The sequence below is a fragment of the Lepidochelys kempii genome, chromosome 25, assembly GCF_965140265.1.
Source record: "Lepidochelys kempii isolate rLepKem1 chromosome 25, rLepKem1.hap2, whole genome shotgun sequence".
NCBI lineage: Eukaryota > Metazoa > Chordata > Testudines > Cheloniidae > Lepidochelys > Lepidochelys kempii.
Window position 1 is genome coordinate 12265888 of NC_133280.1, and position 19062 is coordinate 12284949.

Here is a 19062-nt window from a genome sequence, read left to right on the forward strand (position 1 = left end):
AGTGGCATCTCCTGGTGTCCAGCGGTTCCCCCCATCTGTGTTACCCACCTGCTGGCCATAGGCTCACACACAGACTGCAAGCTCTCCAGGGAGGGGAATGGCTCTCTGCTAGACAAACATCCAGAGCCGAGCACAATGGGGCCCTGGCCTCTAGAAACTCCTGTGAATCTAATACTAATAAATACCAGTATGAGGCAGCTACTCGGGGGGTGCTGCAGGTGAGGGAGAGTAAGAGGGCATCAATAGCGGAATAAGGGCTAGGGAGTGGGAGGTTTGGGGTCATGGGGAAAGGGATGGAAGCTGTCCTAAGTGAGAGGCAGCGTGATCTAGTGTTTAAAGCACTGGGTTGGGAGGCTTGGGTTCTATTCTTGAGTCTCCCAAAGTTCTGCCTCTGGTAAGTCACAGCCCCCGCTTGGTGCCTCAGTTTCCTCATCTGTAAAATGGGGCTAACGTGACTGACCTCCTTTGTAAAGCACTAAGTGCTATTGCTGAAAAACACCAGCGAATAGTAATCCTTAGCGCATCACTGGAAAAGTTGGCACTCGCTGTGCAGGGTGATTGGGTGGGCTAAGAGAATGGGCACCAGGGGCAGCCCAGGTGGCAATCCGGGAAAGGGCACACAGCGCACGGGGTGCCCAGTAGAGTGCAGGGTGTTTTGGGAGGGGGTTACAATGCAGGGGAATGAGAGCAGGGAGCCCGAAGGAGAAGCCGCGTGAATGAGTCATTCTAGTAAAACCCTTGGCACTGGCCCATGTGAGCAATTCCACCTTAAGAGGTGCCCGGCTGGGCCCTGCCCCACCCCCAGCAGCAGGCAGGTTGGGCCAGGACTGGGTGTGAAGCTGGCTCTTTGGTGGATGAGCTGGCTGGGTCCTCGGGCTCTGTTCCTTGCTTGGTTACTCTCCCAGTCGGCACAGAGCAGGGGGCAGGCTGGGCAGGAACGATGGCTGGCACCCAGCAGCTGGGGCAGGACGTTCAGGGGTGACAGAGCCACGGGCAAACCAGGACGTGGACCGATTCCGGGGAAGGGGGGGGCAGGTGCATGGATCTGCCCAGAGGAGAGGTACCAGGTTATGGCCCATGCTGGGAACCTCCGACCTGCCTCCATGTGCTGCCTGCCTCGTCCTCCTCCTCCAGCTCTCTTCATCTTCCCTCCTTTGGCCTAATCTCCTTCCCCCTGTACCTTACCTCTCTGTTTTAGTTTCCCTTCCAGCAGTACCACCAACCGCCCCCCGTGAGATCCACCCCTGCCAAAGTAAGTCCTGCCTTCCTCCGGGGCAGGAGAACGAAGCCACACTACAAATGGCCTTGGGCCACCAGAAGAGGGCAAGAGCTCAGCAGAAGTTACCATCCATCATGTGGACGGACTTGGTGTTCCACCCCGCCCCATGCCAGCTGCAGCTGGAAGGTACGGCTCAGGTATATCCCCCATCCCCGGCAAGCCTGAATGATTCCAAAGGACCTTACAGGTAAAGAGAGAGAGAGAGAGAGAGAGTGTGTAGAGTCTGAAATGCAGCCTCCTCTGGGGGGGGACACTGTAGCTGTTTAACAGCTGCACAGCTATGGCATAGCACAGGGAAGCGAAGAAGAGCATTCCATCCACCTCAAGGCGTGGTGGGGGGGTGGGGGGCTAGGCAGCTGCTGGAGGTGCCAGCTGAAGCCAGGCTCTGCTCCCATCTGGGTGTGATGTCGGGGCATGGGCACAGCTGAGATTAACAGGGAGCAGGCAGCGCCTTCCCTGGGCCCTGGCACTTGCACTTCTGAGAGGAGGGATCTAAAAATAATCCACCCAAATTGCTTCCTTTGGGGGGAGCCGGCAGCAGGCCTGGCCGAGAGCCTGGGCAGAGATGGGCAACGCTCAGCGTTCCTCTTTCGTTCCAGACCGCCCACTGGTGAAGGCAAGAGAGGCCTGGAGGGCGGCTGGGCCCCCGGGGCAGGCGGCAGACCCCTCGGGTAGGGGGCACAGAACAGGCAGGTGGAAGGAGAGAAAGAAGCTGGCTCCTCGGGCCACGGCCCCCATCCCTGAACACGGGCGAGGAGGAACAGGGTCTTCTCCAACCAGCCGCAGCACTTCAAAGACCCCGGCAGAGGCCCTGTCCGCGCCCCAGGTGCCCAGAGATGCAGCCAACAGGGAGAAGCCCAAGCTCAGGAAGATCTTGGTCGACCTTCGCCCCGTGCTGGAGGCCGTTACGGAGCCCTGGGACTCTTGGGAGGGGCGTTCAGAGACGAGGAGCGCCCGTCGTGCTGGGTGCTCTCCCCGGGAGCGTGGACAGCCCAGCAGGGGAGGCCGCACCGGCGGCGGTGGAGCCAGCCCCGTAGAAGATCAGACTCAGCGGGTCACCGCTCTGCCCCCTCCAGCGGCCCAGCCCGGAGACAGCGGCCAGGCTGCCGCGGCGCATGAGCCGCCCCTTGGCCAGGCGCCGGCTCCGAGGGACGGCGCGCTCGCCCGCCGGGCTGCTCCGAGGCGGGAGCCCACGTCTCCAGCGGGCTTCCCGAAGACAAGCCTCCAGCCAGAGCCGGCGGAGCAGCGGCTGCCCCCCGAGTGCAGCAGCTCGGCGGAGATGGTGAGTACCAGCGTCTGCTCGCTCCTGCGCTCCCCGTCCCCAGGCCCCGCCAAGCGAAGCCCTGCAGCGATTTGCACCAAGCCCAGGCAATGGGATTTCCCACGAGGGATGAACGAAGGGGCATTGGCAGGAGCAGTGGGCGGCTCCCACGACCTCGCCGCCCCCTCACGCCAGTGTGCCCCCCTGCTCACGGGATCCGTCTGCTTAGGGGCGTTGGAAGGTGGCCACCATGGGGCCTGAGACTGCAGTGAGTCCACGCAGGGGCGGAGTGGGGGTGCACGTCTTACAGGCACGGGGCGGCCTCACTCCTCCCTCTCTCTTTCTCACCCAGGCTGGAGCGGGCAGCCTCCTGAGGCCAGAGCGCTCCCCAGACATCCAGCTCCCCACACGCCTGCTCCTGCAGCGACTCCGGGAGACCACGACCAGCAAGAGCCACCAGCTGATCGCTCAGGCTCTGCAGTCTCTGCGCAAGGAGCTGCCGGGGGAAGTGTCTGCCTCGCCCCACGAGTAAGTGAACCCCACAGAGCGCGCCCAGGCTGCTTGGAGACCCGGTTGCAGCTTCGCCCCCGAAAGAGCTTTCGCGCCGACAAGCTAGGTCCCTCCCCACCCCCCCGGGGCACCTTCCTGGACTCGCCCTGCACCTGCAGCAGGGCGCTTGGGGACGTGTCAGTCGAGGCCTTTGGGGGTGGTGGGACACAGCTAGACGTGCCGGGGGGACTTTGGTGACGTGCAGGGGCGACCGTCTTGCGTTGTGAGGCCTCAGCCGAACCCCCGCAGACTGCACGGAGCTCAGGCCGAGCTGCCCCTGCTGGCTTTGAACCGGACACCTCAGGGATCCTGGAGATGTCACACCCCGCGCTGCCTACCCTCAGCCAGCCCCCTGCCGCTTGCCATGCTCAGCGCCCCAGATCTTGCATCTCGGCTCGGGCCAGGAGCCCTTGCTAGGGGAGGCGGAACAGAAGGGGGACGAGAAACTGAGAACACAGGGCTGGGGCTCAGGGAAGACTTCAAGCAGCCAGTGCCAGTAACCCTCTGCCCTTCCTTCCATCCAGGGATCACAGAGGGCTTTGCAGACACTCAGCTAAGCCTCACCCCCCTGAGAGTAGCTATCGCCAGACCCAGTTTACTGGGGGGGACGGGACTTGCCTGAGCTCACTCAGCAAGTCTAGACCAGGAATAGAACCCAGGAGTCCTGGCTCCTTGCCCCCGTGCTACTCACAAGTCCCCAAATTGTGATTGCCCAGAGAACTGCATGCAAGCCCTAAGTGGGGTCTCCTGCATGGGCACGGGGAGAGGGGCTCCCAGTCTCCCTTACCCTGAGCACCAGAGTGCTCCCGTGAGGAGATAATACACAGCTGGGGGGTGGGGGGCGAGGCGAGGACCAGGCTCCCATCCCAGCACCAAGGGGCAGAGCCCAGCTAGCTGTCTCCTTGCAGAGGGGAGAGGTGGCGTTTGCTCCGGGAGCCTGCGCTGAACAGGAGGGATGATGCCAGGAGGAGGAACAGGAAGGCCGTGGGGCTGCATCCTGCAGCTGCAGAGAGGAGACTGGTGAAGCTCACCTGGAGGACAGGCAGGTGAGCCATGGGGAGAACCTCGGGGGGTGTCTTGCTTCTTGGCCATGCTGGCTCACGCGGGTCCTCCAAGCCACCCTCCTTCCAGCGGGAGGGGGGGGGGAGGGAGGGAGGAGATGTTCTGCTTCCCTCAGCTCTGCAGGGATCCACAAGAGCTCCCCACCTCCGTGTACCCCTCCTCCTACCCCTGCAGACCACGGCAGCCTGAGATTCTGAATCCCTTAACCGGGCCAGGGAGCTGGGAGCTGGAGAAGGAACATGAGGGGAGGGAACCTGCCTTCTGCAGGTCCCAGAGTAAGGCGAGGCAGAGGGATCTCACCCTGGCTGGCAGGGCAGGTGCGTGCCAGCAGGTCCCAACACACTTCAGCTTTCCCAAATACCACAAGGGCACGATGCATCCAGAGCACAATGAACCCAGGCCTCTGACATGCCAGCCTAGGGCAGAGCTGTTCTGCCACCGTGGCAGTGAGATCATTGTCCTTTTCAAGCCCACGTAACCGTGTCCTAGGAACCGGACAATCCCGCCTCGGGCTTTCGCAGCGCAGGCGAGACAGGGAGGGGGCGGTGGGGTTTGGCAAAAGGCCCCTGCAAGAGAATGAGATGGGGCAGAGCCAGCCACCACAGGACATTCCTGCCCTCGGGGGATCTGCCCCCCACCGAGCCCAGTCCAGCCAGAGGATAGGGCCAAAACAAGACAGATCACATTCCCCGAGCCAGGGGAGCAGTTCCCTGGTGCTTGCACGCCGCCGTCTGTACCATGCAGACACCCCGGCCCTTCGGCCCTTTTCTTAAGGATCGGATCCAGTTGGGAATCGAGTGCTGGTGAAACCCCTGGGGCCCAAAAACACCTCTAGCCCCATCAGCACACACTATCCCCTGCGTCTGTGCTGCCATGAAGGCATCTCCCCCGGGGCTTAGGAGTGGGGCGCCATCCCATGGCCCAGACTGCCACAGGGGCTGGAGGCGTTTTGTGCCAGGGACACTTGCTCACCAGGACCTGGACTAAGGCCTCCAGCTCCCTGTTTCCTCGTTCCTGGCATCTCCTCCCTTTCACCCCTCCTGTTCTCTTCCAGCCCCATTGCCGGCAACACCAGGGAGGCAGCCTGCCCCAAAACCCACCGCTGACAGCCCCAGGACGAGAGCAGCTGGGTCATGCAAACCTGCTCCGTCCCATGTCAAAGCAGCACCGCCCTGCTGGAGGAGAGCCCAGTACAGCCAGCAGCAGAGCCAGAGAAGATCCGGGGGGGGCACAGGCCCCTCCGGCCCAGCTCCTGAGCCTCTGGCCAGGGTGAAAGAGCCAGAGGCTCCTGGACCCACGTGGCCAGGAAGACCCCAGCTCTACACCAAGAACTGACCTTCCCCCACTCTGCTGCCAGGCCTGACAGCTGGATTTCTAACTCTGCCTGATTGGTCCTGGCCTTCTTACTCCACCCTGGCCACCTGTGGGATAGCTCAGCCAGGAGTTAACGCCCTGCTTGTCAGGGATCTGTAGCTGGTGGTCCACTTCTGTGTGCCCCCATCCCCCAGTGAGGACAAAGCAGGATGTGTGCGTGACGGGGACCGAAATGCAAAGGCCACCTCTCTGAACCAGAGGAAAAGAAGTCACTTGGTTCCATAGGGTGAATTAACCTGTGGAACTCACTGCAGGTATAGAGAAGAGAATCCAATGGTTAGAGGTGAGGGAACAGTCAGGACTCCTCGGTTCTGTCCCAGTGACCATAGGCAAATCGCTTCTTCTTGTGCCACAATTTGCCCTTGTGCACAATAAAGGGTATTAAACACAGGGCCTGAGGGGTTAATTATTCTCCAAGTACTGAAAACCTGCAGCTAGAAGATGCTAACTTACATTAGGCCCCTATGTACTAGGGCAACAGGTGAGTTAGGAACACTTAGTGGGCGGCTAGCACCCGGGAGACTTGGCTGCAAGTCCCAGCTCTCCCTGTGACCTTGGACAAGTGGCTGAGGGCCCGATTTGTAACCCTGGCCCTCAGTTCCCAGCTGTGCTATGGGGTTTAAAGCCCTGCCCTCCCTCGCAAGGTGGGTAGTGAGGATAAATATACTCAAGATTGTCAGCTGCTCAGAGACTGTGGAAATGGGGCTGGCTAAGTGCCCTAGACCCACAGAACAGGGGAGGAAAGAGAGAAACGAAGGACGAGCTGGAGAACAAACCCCGACACCCAGATAGAATCATTCCACCCCAGCCTGGGGGTTATTGTGTGCGTATATTTAATTCGCTTAGTATTTCACGCAAATCTCCACGGACTCTGCTCTATAAATACCAGAGAACAGACCAGCTACATGAGAGAGCCCAGCCCCAGTGCCCTCAGGGCAGAGCGGATGGGGCATGGGGGCAGGGTCACGCCTCTTTGGGGCCTGGGGCCAGCGTTGCGTGGAGGGGCATCGGCTCAGGTGTTTGTAACAGTCGGCTGGGGCGCGGCGATGCCCTAGCCCGGCCTAACGTCCAGGGCATAAACGCCACAGTAGGTTGTCAGCGGCCACTGCCTGCTTCTCGGACCATTGGGAGAAGAGGCCGGCCATGGCCATGGCAACATGGGCCATTTTAAAAGGGGATAATACAATACTTAGATGGTGGGCGGGGCTGGTGGTGAGAGTGGGCGGAGTCTGTGCTAGGACAGCGCCCGGGGAGAATGCTACATCGTCTTTGGGGACAGGAGGTCACTGCATTGTTAGTGACGGGGCGGACGGACAGAAAAGCAGGCCGCCTCGGAGAGGAGGCGGGCATCAGCTGTTCTCTCCTCCAAAGGAGGACTGGCAGAGTGAGGGCCACTGCCCCTGCCTTGCCAGGGAAGGTGCCAGGGATCAGGGACGAACTCCCGCTCAGTGAGACCTTCACCACCGTTCCCACCAGTAGCCAAGATATGGCCCATGAACAGCCAGGAGGGGAGGTAGCTGGGGAGCCTTGGGGTTCACAGACCTCCCCGCCTAGGGACAGCTCAGGCTCCAGGCAGGGGCATAGCAGCTCGGGGCCTCGTGCTGGGAGAGCGACTTGGTCTGAGGAAGGATTAACGCAAAGGGATGTTCCCACGGGAGGCCACCAGTGGACGCAGCACGCTAAGCCCTGGGGCAGGGCGGAAAGGAGGGGCTCACGGCCCCAGCAGCTGAAGGAGTGTTACTGACAGGCTCCCAGCCAAGCCCCTTGGTGGCTGCAGCATGGGGAATGGAGGGGAAATGGAGTGCCCTCCCCAGGAAGAGAGGGGATCCCTGACATCACACGGCTGGCAAGGGCCTTGCAGTCACTGGGGGGTGGGGGGCAGCCCTGCAGCCTGTTCAAACAGCAGCTCACAGCAGAATGCAGTGAAGGGGACCAAGGACCCTGCAGGGTCCAGCCGAGCCTCCCCCTTGGGCGCCCAAGCGGCTGGGTTTAATGCGGGTAAGTCTCTGAGAAAGGCCCCTGGGTCCTACTGTGGGCAGGAAGTGCATGGAGCTGGGCAGGGCAAGGGGTGACATCCACGCCCCCGGCCCACCCAGAACCGGGGCAGGGCGCAGTACAAATACCAAGCGAGAGCTGTGCCTGGAAGGAGCCAGCCATAGGAGCCCGAGGAGGAGAGCCTGACGGGCCCAGCCTGGGATTCAAACTCAGGGCAGAGGTGGGCGTTGGAGCCCTGGGAGTGTGGGAGGCAGATCACACCTCCTGGTTGCCACTTAAGGCATAAGGAGGCTCACCCCACCCCACCCCTTGCTCGCTGGGAGAGGGGGTGACTCCCAGGAAAGCTCCCTGCACCCTAGGGTGGGGGCTTGGCAGGAGCTGCTCCCAGAGGGCACCGTGGAGTCAGGCACTACCCCCTCTGCACTGTTGATTCAGGTTTAGGGGGCTCTGCGTCACTCCCCTGGGGGGACAGCCACGGATGTGGGGTGAGGAGCATCAGCTGGGGGCCTCTGCCCGCTAGGAGCAATGGGTGTTTTATTGATTCAGCTTTAGGGGTAGGTGGGGCTTTCCCTCCACCCTGCTCCAAGTAGGAGGAGCCCTGGTGCTACGAGGGAAGCCCCCCCTCTGTATTTTGGCTACACTCCTGGCCGGGGGAGGGTCTCAGACTGCACTCTCCTGGTAGCTGTCGTCCTCCAGGAAGTGGGTGATCCTCTTCCAGGGGTCAGGGGGCTGGGGCTTAGACAGGGGTGCCAAGTCCGGCAGGGGCTCATCTTCACTTTGGTCCTTGGCGAAATGGACAAACACCTGGCGGGAAAGGGACAAAAGCAAGAGAATCAGGCGGGGTGACAGGCAGGCTGGCCTAGTGGTCACAGCCTGGGGACTCGTGAATGGAGTCGTGTCTGGTTCACCGTAGACCTCCACTCTCCAGGCTGAACCGCATGCTAATGAAGGACTGTGAGAATTGAGAGAGAGAAAAGTTACAGAAAAAGGGAAACAACAGGCCCCGTGGGGCCGGGGGGGGACTAGTTGGAGGTGCACATTGAAAGTTTGCTGTGGTGCATTTGGGGGACGAAGACGACATCTTGGTATCCTTCCCCGAGGAGGTAAACGCACAGTGAGTTTGCTACGTGACAAGAGGGGGCTCAAGTAGGATCACCTGAAAATGCTGGAGAGAAATTTGGGTGAGAGACACTTCTTTAGACGGGAAGGGAACCAGCTAGCTAAGCGGAGGCTCTAGAAAGCGGGGTAGGATTTTGTGTTCTATGTGACCCTTCGGTTCCAATATTCTTACCCGCTGTCACTCGAATCTCTGCTCTTTGGTCATGCCCTTCGCCTGGTTTCCACTGGAAATACATGGACGTGCGGCACATTTGCAGAGCTGCATCCTAGGCCATAGCTAGTGAGCTGGCGTGTGCCGGCTGTGGGAATTCCCAGAGGGTTCGGTGGACGAGGGGCTGGACCCAGCAGGGAATGCTTCAAGGGCTCGGCTGTGCCTATCGCTATGCCGTACAGAGGTAGTGAGGCCAGTGGGGACAGGGCTGGTGTTACCAGTGGTTGGTGGTTTCAGGGTGCTGACCCACGGCAGGCACAGACAAGTCCCCTCATGCTAAGGGCAGGCGGGGGTGAGGCACCTCACAACGCTGAGATCCCCTGGGGATCATCCCAGCTGTTGGGAGGATGCTCTGCCAGCTGGCACCTACAGGGTTAAGAGGACAGTCCCTTACGCTCAAAGTAGGGGAAACGTCCATTTATTTGATCCTGGCCCACACGGCGGCGCTGCCATCCCCAAGGCTGGAGGAGAGGGGCAGAGACCCGGCCCTGGCCTCACCTGGTCCAGCGTGGTTTGGGACACGGAATAGTCCTCGATGCGGTAGGTGCCCCTGTGAGTGGACAAGATGCTGAAGATCTTGGCCAGGGAGCAGCTCCGAGAGGGTAGCTGGTACTGCAGCATGCAATGGTGCCTCTCTTTGAGGACGATGCCGGGGAAGGAGTCCTGGATGAACGTCTCCACGGGCCGCAGGTCCGGCCTGGGGCCCGACACCCGCAGGGTGATCGTGTAGCCGTCGCCGAACCTACGGCAAACAGGTGGGCGGGTTTGTTCGCGGACACGCCGGGCGCACGCTGACCGCTGCTCAGAGCGAGGGGGACCGACGGCTCCAGAGAGCGGCTCCAGGGGTTAACACGGCAGGGAGCTCTCTGAGCTCCAGCCACTGGGGGAGTTACCCCAGCCAGGGAGGGGAGCAGGAGCTTTGGGAGAGGAGAGATCGGGAGCAGCAGGGAATTCCCCGCCCCACACGCGTGCCTCAACCCTGACCCATGGCCCATTCGGTCCCTGGCCACTCCACTCGGAACGCCACCGGGGCCAGTAGCAATGTCGTGCAATCAGGACCATTAGGGGACTGGACCGAGACCCCCAGACTCACTTCAGGGACTGCCAGATAGTGGTAACTGCCGCCCGCCCCCCAATGCCCAAGGTGCTGGGACTGCCAGCTCCCTGAGGAGGATTCATTAGGGGGAGCAGAGGGTGGGTTCAGCTCCTTCCTTCCCTGCCTCAGCCTGGCCACTGCTGCAAGGCGGCGCCGGCATGGACATTCCCTCTCCACCCCATCAAGGTCTCTGAAACGTTCCCAGTGCAGCTCAGTCCCTAGCGGGCACTTTGCACCGCACTGGGGTTCCTGGAGAGCCTGGGGAAATTACGCGCAGCAGATGTCTGGCTGGGCAGGGAGACCAACTCGTTACCGGCCGGGCTTCGCAGGCCATGGCTGGGGAGGGATGCGAAGGGGGGGCTGGACAACGGCAGGATGCCACCAAGTTACCTGCTCTTCAGATGCTGCACGCTCCCCAGGCAGCGGAACCGGCCGTTCACCATGATGGCCATGCGGGTGCACAGGGCTTCGCACTCCTCCATGCTGCCCGGAGGGAAGAGGTGATGGCGTGAGCGCCCCCGACTCGGCAACCCCACACTCCTCCCCTGCCCAACAGGCCCCCCATGTTCGCTTCCACTGGGCCCTTCCCCGGGGGTGGGGGGGCAGCATGGGCTAGTGGAGAACGTACTCCCCACCTGAGTGCCGGACCAGGCCCTCAGCTGGGGCAAGTCGTAGCTCCACGGACTTGCAGAGGGCTACAGCTAGCTCATGTTGGCGGGGCGGGTGGCTGTTTACCCCTGCCAGGGAGCGGGAGAGCAGCAGCGCCCCCAGTTGCAAACCCCTGGCTCAGCCACAGATCAGGGGCAGCGCTGGCTTCCCTGCCCCTCACCCATGCCTCAGCCCTGCCCCCAACCCTGTGCACGGCACAAAGGGAATTACTGCAAAAGGGCGGATTGACAGCTACTCGCCTGCTGGGGGGGGGGGCGGGATGGGCTAGTTACTGATGGGGGGAGGGTTGAGGCTTCGTGCGGAGGGAGGGATGCACAAGCAGCTCAGCCCTCTCCCTTACCTGTGGGAGGTGAGCACCACGGATCTGCCCTCTTTGATCACGCTGAGGATACAGTTCCACAGGAACCGCCTGGCTCCCGGGTCCATCCCTGTGGTCGGCTCATCCTGCAACGAGCCCCGAAAGCAGCTTTGGGTCAGCCCTGGCCCTGTCTGGACCAAGGACGTGTCGGGGTGGGAAGCCCAGTGGGCTTGGCACGAAGGCCCCTGCCTCCCGCTTTTGGCCGTGTAAATCCCCGGGGCGCCCAGGGCCAGAGTGGTGCAAACAAGGGCTGTGGTGCAGCTATGGCTCCAGTCACAGCCTGGGCCCAGGAACAGAGCCCGACGGGGGAGGTCAGCTACATCAAGGCTGCGTCCCCATGTTAAATGACCATGCAAATCAACAGGGCTGGGGTTAGCATATACAGATAACGGTGCAAATTACAGGTTTCAGAGTAACAGCCGTGTTAGTCTGTATTCGCAAAAAGAAAAGGAGGACTTGTGGCACCTTAGAGACTAACCAATTTAGTTGAGCATGAGCTTTCGTGAGCTACAGCTCACTTCATCGGATGCATCCTGTGGAAAGTGTAGAAGATCTTTTTATATACACACAAAGCATGAAAAAATACCTCCTCCCGATGAAGCGAGCTGTAGCTCACGAAGGCTCATGCTCAAATAAATTGGTTAGTCTCTAAGGTGCCACAAGTCCTCCTTTTCTTTGTGCAAATTAGCTGCCTTCCCCCTCTCATCCGACGGCGGCTGGAGGGGGCTGACTCAGGGTGCCCGCTAGGGGCACCCGAGGGAGTAACGTCCAGGCGCCCATTGCTGCCCGGCAGCACTGACCAGGAAGACGACCGGCGGGGCACCGAGGAGGGCGATGGCCGTGGAGAGCTTGCGTTTGTTCCCCCCGCTGTAGCCCCCGGCGGGTCTGTCGGCGTACTGCGCCAGGCCCAGCTTGGAGACCCCCCACTGAGCCACCTGCAGGGAGAGAAGCACAGAGGCTGAGGAGGCGCCTCTCCTGCCTTGGGGGGGTCGGGGGGGGCAGGAAGGGGCGGGGGGGGCTTTTACCCTGGGCGTCTCCTCCTCGGGGACACCTCGCACACGGCAGTAGAACACCAGGTGCTCCCGTCCCGTCAGCAGGTCGTTGATGGCGTCGAACTGGGGGCAGTAGCCCATGTTCTGATGGACCGACTGCAAGTCGCGGAGCACGCTGCGAGGACGGAGACACCGAGCAGCTGGAGGGGGCGTCCCGCAGTGGGGCCCCGGGGAAACGAATCTGCAGGGAGGGGCTGGGAGAATGGGGCGTCCCCAGGGCTGCCAGAGCCCAGCAGAGCAGCCTGAGGGCAGGAGGAAGGGGCGTGCGTGCGTGCGAGAGAGAGAGACCCGGTTCTCGTCCTAGCGCGGCACACGCCTGCCCCGTAGCTCCACCACACACAGAGACCCCCCTCTCCCGTCTGCACAACCCTGACCCCATCCTGCTCCCCCAGAGCTCCCCTCTGTACCATTTCCCACCCATCCCCCAGCCAGGCGCTCTCCTGTCCCGTCCCCCATTTCTCCCTGTAACACTCACCTATCCCATTCACTGGGGCCTGTACCTGCCCCCCCATGATCTTGTCTGCACTTACCTGTTGTCCCTGCCTTCACCCCCCCAGCAGTGCTCACTTGCCCCGCACCACACCTTGCCTGCCCCTCCCCACTCACCTGTGCCCTTTCAGACAGGCATCTCCTAGGGTCACCTCCGTGTCCCCAGTCAGCATTTTGAAGGTGGACGTCTTCCCAGCGCCGTTCACCCCCAGGAGACCGAAACACTGCGCCGGGACCAAACACAGGGTTAAAGGCAAACTGTCCCCTAAGCCACCCACCCTGCCTGGCTCCCCCTTCCAAGAGGCATGGAAGTGCCCAAGAGGGGCCTCCCCGATGGCCCCAAGGAGAACAGCACTTGGACTGGGGCTCAGGGCCAGGATTTGGGGGGGGCCTCCCCGTCACCTCTTCCTCCCTAGGACACACTCACTGGGCCGTCTGTTCCATCCCCCTGTGCCCGGTGTGACATGGGCCCGAGCCAGCCGCTTCCCCACATCGACCTGCTTCCGAACCTCTCGCTCCATGGACCAGGGCTACCTGCCCTTTTAATCCCAACCACAGCCAGCTGCCTTGCACCTGGCCCACCAGCTGCCTTACCTCCCCCGGGGGGATTCCCACACACAGGCGGTCCACAGCCGGCTTCTTCCTCGCCCGGTACACCTGAGAGAAATGGAAAGAGCCTGAGAGCAGCATCCCAGGCCTGAAGCACGTGGGGAGAGCGTGGAGTCGCAGACTTGTGTGGGAGCCCTCCCCCCTGCGCGAATGCAGGCCAAGCACCTGCTGCAGCAAGTGTGTGGACCCCACGGTGAACATTGCATGGGACCCCACCGCTTCCTGGTGCTCTGAATCATTAGCTCCAGGGCCGCCGGACTGGTGGCAAGGGGAAGAGTTCTAATTCCTGGCAGGACAGGTTCATCGCCCTTGGAAAGACCCAGAGAGAGCTGGGGGGGTCGCGGGCGAGGGTGGATTGAAAATTTGGTCACCAAAACTGTTTTTTTTTTGGGCAGGACACTGGGTTTGTGAGCAACCAAACGTATTCACAGGAAGGGTCTGCGTTCATGGGAAAACTCAGATGGCTGTCAGAGAAAACTAACGCCCCGAAACCGAAATATTCCCGTTTGGCTCTTGCCGCCGCAGAGCCTCATGGGACGTGTAGTTCAATTGCCTCATCTCTCCGCTCTCTTCTATGGGTTGGGGGCCCCAGCTGGACTGCATCTCCCATGATGCACCATGGCCAGGGACTCCCTAGGTGCATTGCCTGCCCTTGCCAATGGGGGAGGCGGTTGTGGTGGCTCATGGGAGGTGTAGTCCAATCAGGGGGGCCTGGCCCATAGTAGAGAATGGGGCCCTGTGGGAGCATTTCCAAACTGAGATTTGTTGATATTTGAACAGCTGCCAAAAAAAAAAAATCTGTGGAAAATGTTTATTTTCATTAAATTTTTCCATAAAACAGAAAAAAGTGGCACAAGGAAGAGCCACGACCTCCTCTGGGGGTGACGGTGGGAGGCAGATGATGATGCCCCCCGCCCCTGAGTTGAGGAACAGGCTGCTCCAGGAGTGGCATCGCTGCCCATTTCCACCCGCCCCCTCCGCACCTTGGTCAGGTCATGCAGCACCAGGATGTCTCCCTGCCGTGCTCCACTTGTGATCTTCTCCCGCTCCCTGGCCACGTCCTCGTCCTCCCTGCCCAGAGGGGGAAGTTTAACGGCAAAGGGCCTGAAGGGAAGGAGGGGGAATGGCTCAAACCAGGATGCGAACGGAGGGTGACGTCCCATGAGGGCGAGCGGTGTAGAATGGCACGTTGGACTGCACGGTTGCCATGACGCTCAGACCTAGCACGGGCTCTAGGGAGCTTGGAGATCCCATGAACGGTGCTGGAATCCTGGGGGGTCCTTGACCTGGGGGCTGTGATCAGGTGTCGGGGGTCCCAGATTGCCAAATGGGAGGGGTCCCAACTAGACCTCAGCAGGATGAGACAGAGTGTTTCATTCTATGCATCCGATGAAGTGAGCTGTAGCTCACGAAATCTTATGCTCTAATAAATTTGTTAGTCTCTAAGGTGCCACAAGTCCTCCTGTTCTTTTTGCGGATACAGACTAACATGGCTGCTCCTCTGAAACCTGTCTTCATGGTAAGAGTTGCTGGTCTAATCCGGTCCCGGCTGTGGAGACAGGCCCGTGTGAGCAGGGTCAGATATTACAGTGACCATGTGAGCACATGGGTGAGAGCCAAGGGGACCTAGGCTTCTAAATCACTTAGGGTACATCCACACAGCAGCCAGGGGGCGGGGGTGTAAAATCATGCAGATTTGGCTCGGAGGCCTGGACGGACAGACGGATGCAGCAAGTGGAGGTGGCATCTCCGCCCTCCCTGGGTCATGTCACTGAGATGTTAACTCTGCCAGCCCAGCCCCCGACCCCAACGACTGGTGGGGAGCTGGGAGAAAGGGGTGTAGTGTCAAACAAAGGGGTAGATGAACAACGGGCTTTCCCCACCCTGTTATGGCAGGGACGGGGAGAGTGACTCGGGGAGGAGGCTGGCCGGAGCTGGAGTTCTACCCCAGCCGCACGCCCATCTGCTGCTCCCGCCGCCCCCCGCCGGCCCCTCACCGGAGCTTGACGAAGAACCTGTACTGCAGCAGGATGGTGAAGAGGAAGAAGACGATGCCCTGGAGAGCCATGGCAAACATGTTCTTCCCAGCCAGGTCCCAGCACAGCGGAGACACGAAACGCTTGTCTCCTGGGAGGGGAAATAGGGCTTGAAAAGAAGAAAGGGGTGGTGCATGGGGGAGGCATGGGACAGGACAGAGTCAGTGCACGGCAGAGGGTCAGATACCACGGTGATGGCCATGGCCTAAGAACCTAGGCAGAGACAGACAGATGCTCCTGAGGAGAGTGGCGCAGGGATCACAGGTGTTACCCGTTCATGCTGAGTCTGGGGTGGGGGAACGTGTAGCCCCCACGCTCTGGGCTCAGGCCACTCACCGAACCTCTCGAAAGCATCGGCCATGGCCTGGTTCTTCACCATGTCGATGAGGCCCCGGCCCAGGCAGAAGTGCGGGAAGACGAGGAAAACCTTCTTCAGGATGCGGTTGACATGGTTCAGCTTCTGCCCGGGGCGGGGGGGAAAAGCAGAAGACTCTGGCTCAGGGGACAGCCCCAGCTCTGTGACACCAGCACGGGGGGGGGCTCCCACCATCTCCTTGGGAGTCCCCTTCCCCGGGAGCTGAACTCACCTCATCGCAGGCACTGGGCTGAGGTTGGGGGCCTGAGCGGTTGCTAGTTAATCTTGGGTTGGAAAACCCCCACCATGCAGCCTGTCCCGAGAGGGCCAGGGAAGCCCCCAGGGTGCAGGGCTCACCTGGTCGATGAAGAGCTCCAGCACGAAGGTGGCCACGCTGCTGTTGATGCCGATGAAGAGGTTGACGCAGGTCAGCACCACGTAGGCCGTGCTGGGGATGCTGAAGAGGAAGGAGGCCGGGTACATCAGCGGCGTGATGGACCAGCTGGGGTGGAAGAGGAACAGAGCTGCAGCAAAGCCAAAAGACACCCGGCCCGGCACCAAGGAACCAAGCCCATGCCGCAAACCAGGGCTGGGAGACAAGGTACCAATGTCCCCCAAAACCGCGCCGCCTCCCCGCTCTGTTCAGAGCGGGCCAGGCTCCGGCCGGAGGCTCGGTCCTCCAGGGCAGGGCTGCTAGCTGTAATCCACCCCTGAGAGAGACCTACCAGGCAAACGCCCTGAGGTCCAGTGTAGGGAGTGGGTATTTCAGCCTCGCTCAGATGGCCGGTCCCAGGAATGCAGGCCCAGGCTGCAGGCCCCTGAGGCTTGGAATAAACACGGACGCTTGCCTGGACCGAACCTCCAGGCCGGGCCAGCTAGCTCCCTTCCCCTTCAGGGCGAGCCTTTGGTCCCACTCCCCAGGATAGGACAGAATCCCCCTTGACCCCAACAGACAAAGTGAGCTCCCCGGCTGCACAGGGCATTTGCTCCCCGTGTTGTCAGGGCCAGGCGGGGGCCGCGCCCACCCGGGCTCACCCATAGAGGAACAGCAGCAGCACCAGGGAGGGCAGGTTGGCTGAGGACACGTAGGACTTCTGCTGGAAGCAGAGGAAGATGAGGACGACCAGCCCTGCTGGGACCAGGTAGTTACACTGTGGGGAGAAGCAGAAGAGGCAGCGGGTGTGACCCAGTCGACCCTGGTTGGGTGGGGGGATTCTAATGAGGACAGGCCTGAAGCCACCCCCCAACTCCCTCCCCTCCAGACAGGGAGCGAGCCCCTCCTCCCCTGACTCTGACCATGCAGTAGCCACTGGCGTTGAGTTTGTTGCATACCCCACACGCCCTCACTGAGCCAGCGTGCCCACCCTGTCCTGGCTCAGGGCCTCTCATCGGCCCAGCGGTGAGCCCCACTCCTGGGCGCAGGCTTTCCTGCGCAGCCCACACCCACTCTGTGTGGCGCGCTGTCCTCGGCTCATGGAGACCGGGCCACCCCGGAGGTTGATGAGCCTGCTACAACTTCAGCAAACAGAACCCTCCCTTTTAGGTCCGGCAGCAGGGGCCTCAGGTGTTTCAATCCAGAGGGCCCAGGTTCAATCCCCTCTGCTGACAACCTACTCAGGCATGCAGCCATGTTGGGGCTGACACCTGCCTCCCTTCATGAGGGTCCTACCTGCAGGTGAGAACCTGCCTGTGAGCCCCACCAGATGCCAGCCTGACCCTGTGCTGGAGAGCTATATCCCCCACTCCCTGCCCCCAGATCCATGGGATCCCTCCTCTCCCATGTAAACCTGCCACTCCCCAGATCTCCAGCCCCCCGGCCTGCCCCGCACCATGTCCCAGGCGAAGTTGCCCAGCCAGTAAACGCTGGGCTTCATGCCACTGACGAACTGCAGGTGCTTGGCCTTGCTGACCCGCTCCTCGATGAGGAAGAGGACGAAGCTGGCGGGGATGAAGGACATGGCGAACATCACACAGATGGAGACCAGCACATCCACTGATGTGGCCATCCTACCATGGGGAGGGGAGAGCAAGATGAGCCAGCCACCCAGCGAGAGCCCCACCCAATCCCCACCCACCCCGAGGCTCCCCTGTACTCACAGCGCGGCCTCCGAGAGCTGCTCCTTGGTGAGGTTCAGGGGGTGGTTGATGGCCGTGATGCCGTAGCGCCAGGGCTCCGCGCCCGGGGGCAGGCTGGCCCGCAGCAGCCCGTTGTTCACCACGTTGACGAAGGACACCATGGCATGCCAGCCCTTGTTGTTGAACCAGACCTGTGGCCGCATGGCAGCGTAACGGCAACACTCAGCGCCGAGCTCGCCCCCCGCTCGAACCCTGTGACTCACCCGCTGCCACCGTAGAACAGCTGGGAATTGAACCCAGGAGTCCTGAGGCCCGGTTCCCCGCGGCTCTGGCTGCCAGACCGCACTCCCTCCCAGGGCCAGGAATAGAACCCAGGAGTCCTGACACCCAGTTCCCATCCCTGCTCTCTGGCCTTCTCAGGTTGGCATCGGAGGATTAGAATATGCTGCCCATGAGGGTGACAGGCCCCTGAGCTCCCCCCACAGTGGGGTTCCGTCCCCAAACTGACCTTAACATTATTGTGCGTGTCCAGCCCTTCGATGAAGCTGGTCAGGTTTCCTAGCAGCCTGTCTATGGGGCTCCCCTGGGGGCCGGAAAGGGAGATCAGGACTGGAACCAGATCGATGAGCCATTCACGAGCCTCCCTGCCCCGTGCCAGCCCCATCCTGTCCCGCCCCATGCCATCCATCCCAAGCCCCGGCCCTGCCCCAGACCTACCACCCCTGCCAAGAGTCCCATGTGGCGGATGCCGCCTTCCAACCAGGGTAGCTCTCCGACTCATTGCAAATCCCCGAGGAAGGAAACTGATTCTGTCCCCCTCCCCTGCCCTGCCCTACCCCACCCCATCCCATCCATCGGGTTATACCTTTGTGATGTTCAGCACAGCCCGGATCTCCCGCACAGCACCATCCACCTCCTCTGCCGAGGGCAGGGTCTGAGAGCTATGGGCACCCAGCGAGATGCCGCCGTACCTGGGAGGGTGGGCGCAGGGAGGGAGGATCAGGAACCCAGGCGTGCCCCCTCATGCTTCTCCCTGCCCTGGGAGATTCGGGCCAGCACCTTGGGGTTAGGGCCGGGAGACACCCCCAGGCTGTGACGATGGGAGATCAGGTGCATTGGCACATGACAGGCAGACTATCTGGTGACCAGATACTGCGGTGATGGGCACGCTATATGCATAGACATATAGACAGAGATGCTGGGGGTGCCATCCCCCTTCCACAGCAGTAGATCCCCGAGCTTCAATCAGAGCCACTAAACCCCAGCCCCCTCCCAGAGCTGGGAACAGAACCCAGGAGTCCTGGCTCCCAGTCCCATACCCTTAACAGTCTTACTAAAACAATTCATACCCCAGCTCCCCCGCCACCCCTGCCCCTCTCACCTCTGCTCGTTGACCCATTTCTTGGTTCTCAACCTGCAGGAACAAAAAGGAAATGCCCGGGGAGCCGTTAGCACAGCTCGGTGGGTCTGTC

General features: G+C 61.3%; 2 protein-coding genes across 10 annotated transcripts in view; one reads left to right on the forward strand and one right to left on the reverse strand.

The window, feature by feature from the left end:
* Nucleotides 1-913: 913 nt before the first annotated feature.
* On the forward strand, nucleotides 914-5915 carry LOC140903241 (uncharacterized). Its single transcript, XM_073324205.1, has 5 exons — nucleotides 914-1405; nucleotides 1879-2561; nucleotides 2893-3068; nucleotides 3998-4135; nucleotides 5206-5915. Exons 1-5 carry the CDS (start codon nucleotides 1078-1080, stop codon nucleotides 5255-5257), a joined length of 1377 nt encoding a protein of 458 aa, XP_073180306.1. The 5' UTR covers nucleotides 914-1077; the 3' UTR covers nucleotides 5258-5915.
* A 399-nt stretch (nucleotides 5916-6314) lies between these two features.
* Nucleotides 6315-19062, reverse strand: part of ABCA7 (ATP binding cassette subfamily A member 7) — a 54943-nt gene continuing 42195 nt past the window's right edge. For 4 of the 9 annotated variants that reach the window (XM_073323772.1, XM_073323771.1, XM_073323770.1 and 1 more), the window contains 18 exons: nucleotides 18972-19004; nucleotides 18456-18561; nucleotides 18099-18173; nucleotides 17612-17781; nucleotides 17344-17521; nucleotides 16550-16665; nucleotides 15872-16016; nucleotides 15496-15619; nucleotides 15121-15250; nucleotides 14107-14227; nucleotides 13109-13171; nucleotides 12632-12738; nucleotides 11999-12206; nucleotides 11774-11908; nucleotides 10956-11059; nucleotides 10337-10429; nucleotides 9349-9592; nucleotides 6315-8324 (listed from right to left, as the gene is read on the reverse strand). In XM_073323772.1, the coding sequence (XP_073179873.1) occupies nucleotides 8181-8324; nucleotides 9349-9592; nucleotides 10337-10429; nucleotides 10956-11059; nucleotides 11774-11908; nucleotides 11999-12206; nucleotides 12632-12738; nucleotides 13109-13171; nucleotides 14107-14227; nucleotides 15121-15250; nucleotides 15496-15619; nucleotides 15872-16016; nucleotides 16550-16665; nucleotides 17344-17521; nucleotides 17612-17781; nucleotides 18099-18173; nucleotides 18456-18561; nucleotides 18972-19004 (2296 nt within the window). In that variant the 3' untranslated portion in view covers nucleotides 6315-8180. Of the gene's footprint in view, nucleotides 8325-9348; nucleotides 9593-10336; nucleotides 10430-10955; nucleotides 11060-11773; nucleotides 11909-11998; nucleotides 12207-12631; nucleotides 12739-13108; nucleotides 13172-14106; nucleotides 14228-15120; nucleotides 15251-15495; nucleotides 15620-15871; nucleotides 16017-16549; nucleotides 16666-17343; nucleotides 17522-17611; nucleotides 17782-18098; nucleotides 18174-18455; nucleotides 18562-18971; nucleotides 19005-19062 lie in introns of those variants that run through there. The other 5 variants (XM_073323777.1, XM_073323774.1, XM_073323775.1 and 2 more) reach the window with 4 other exon arrangements.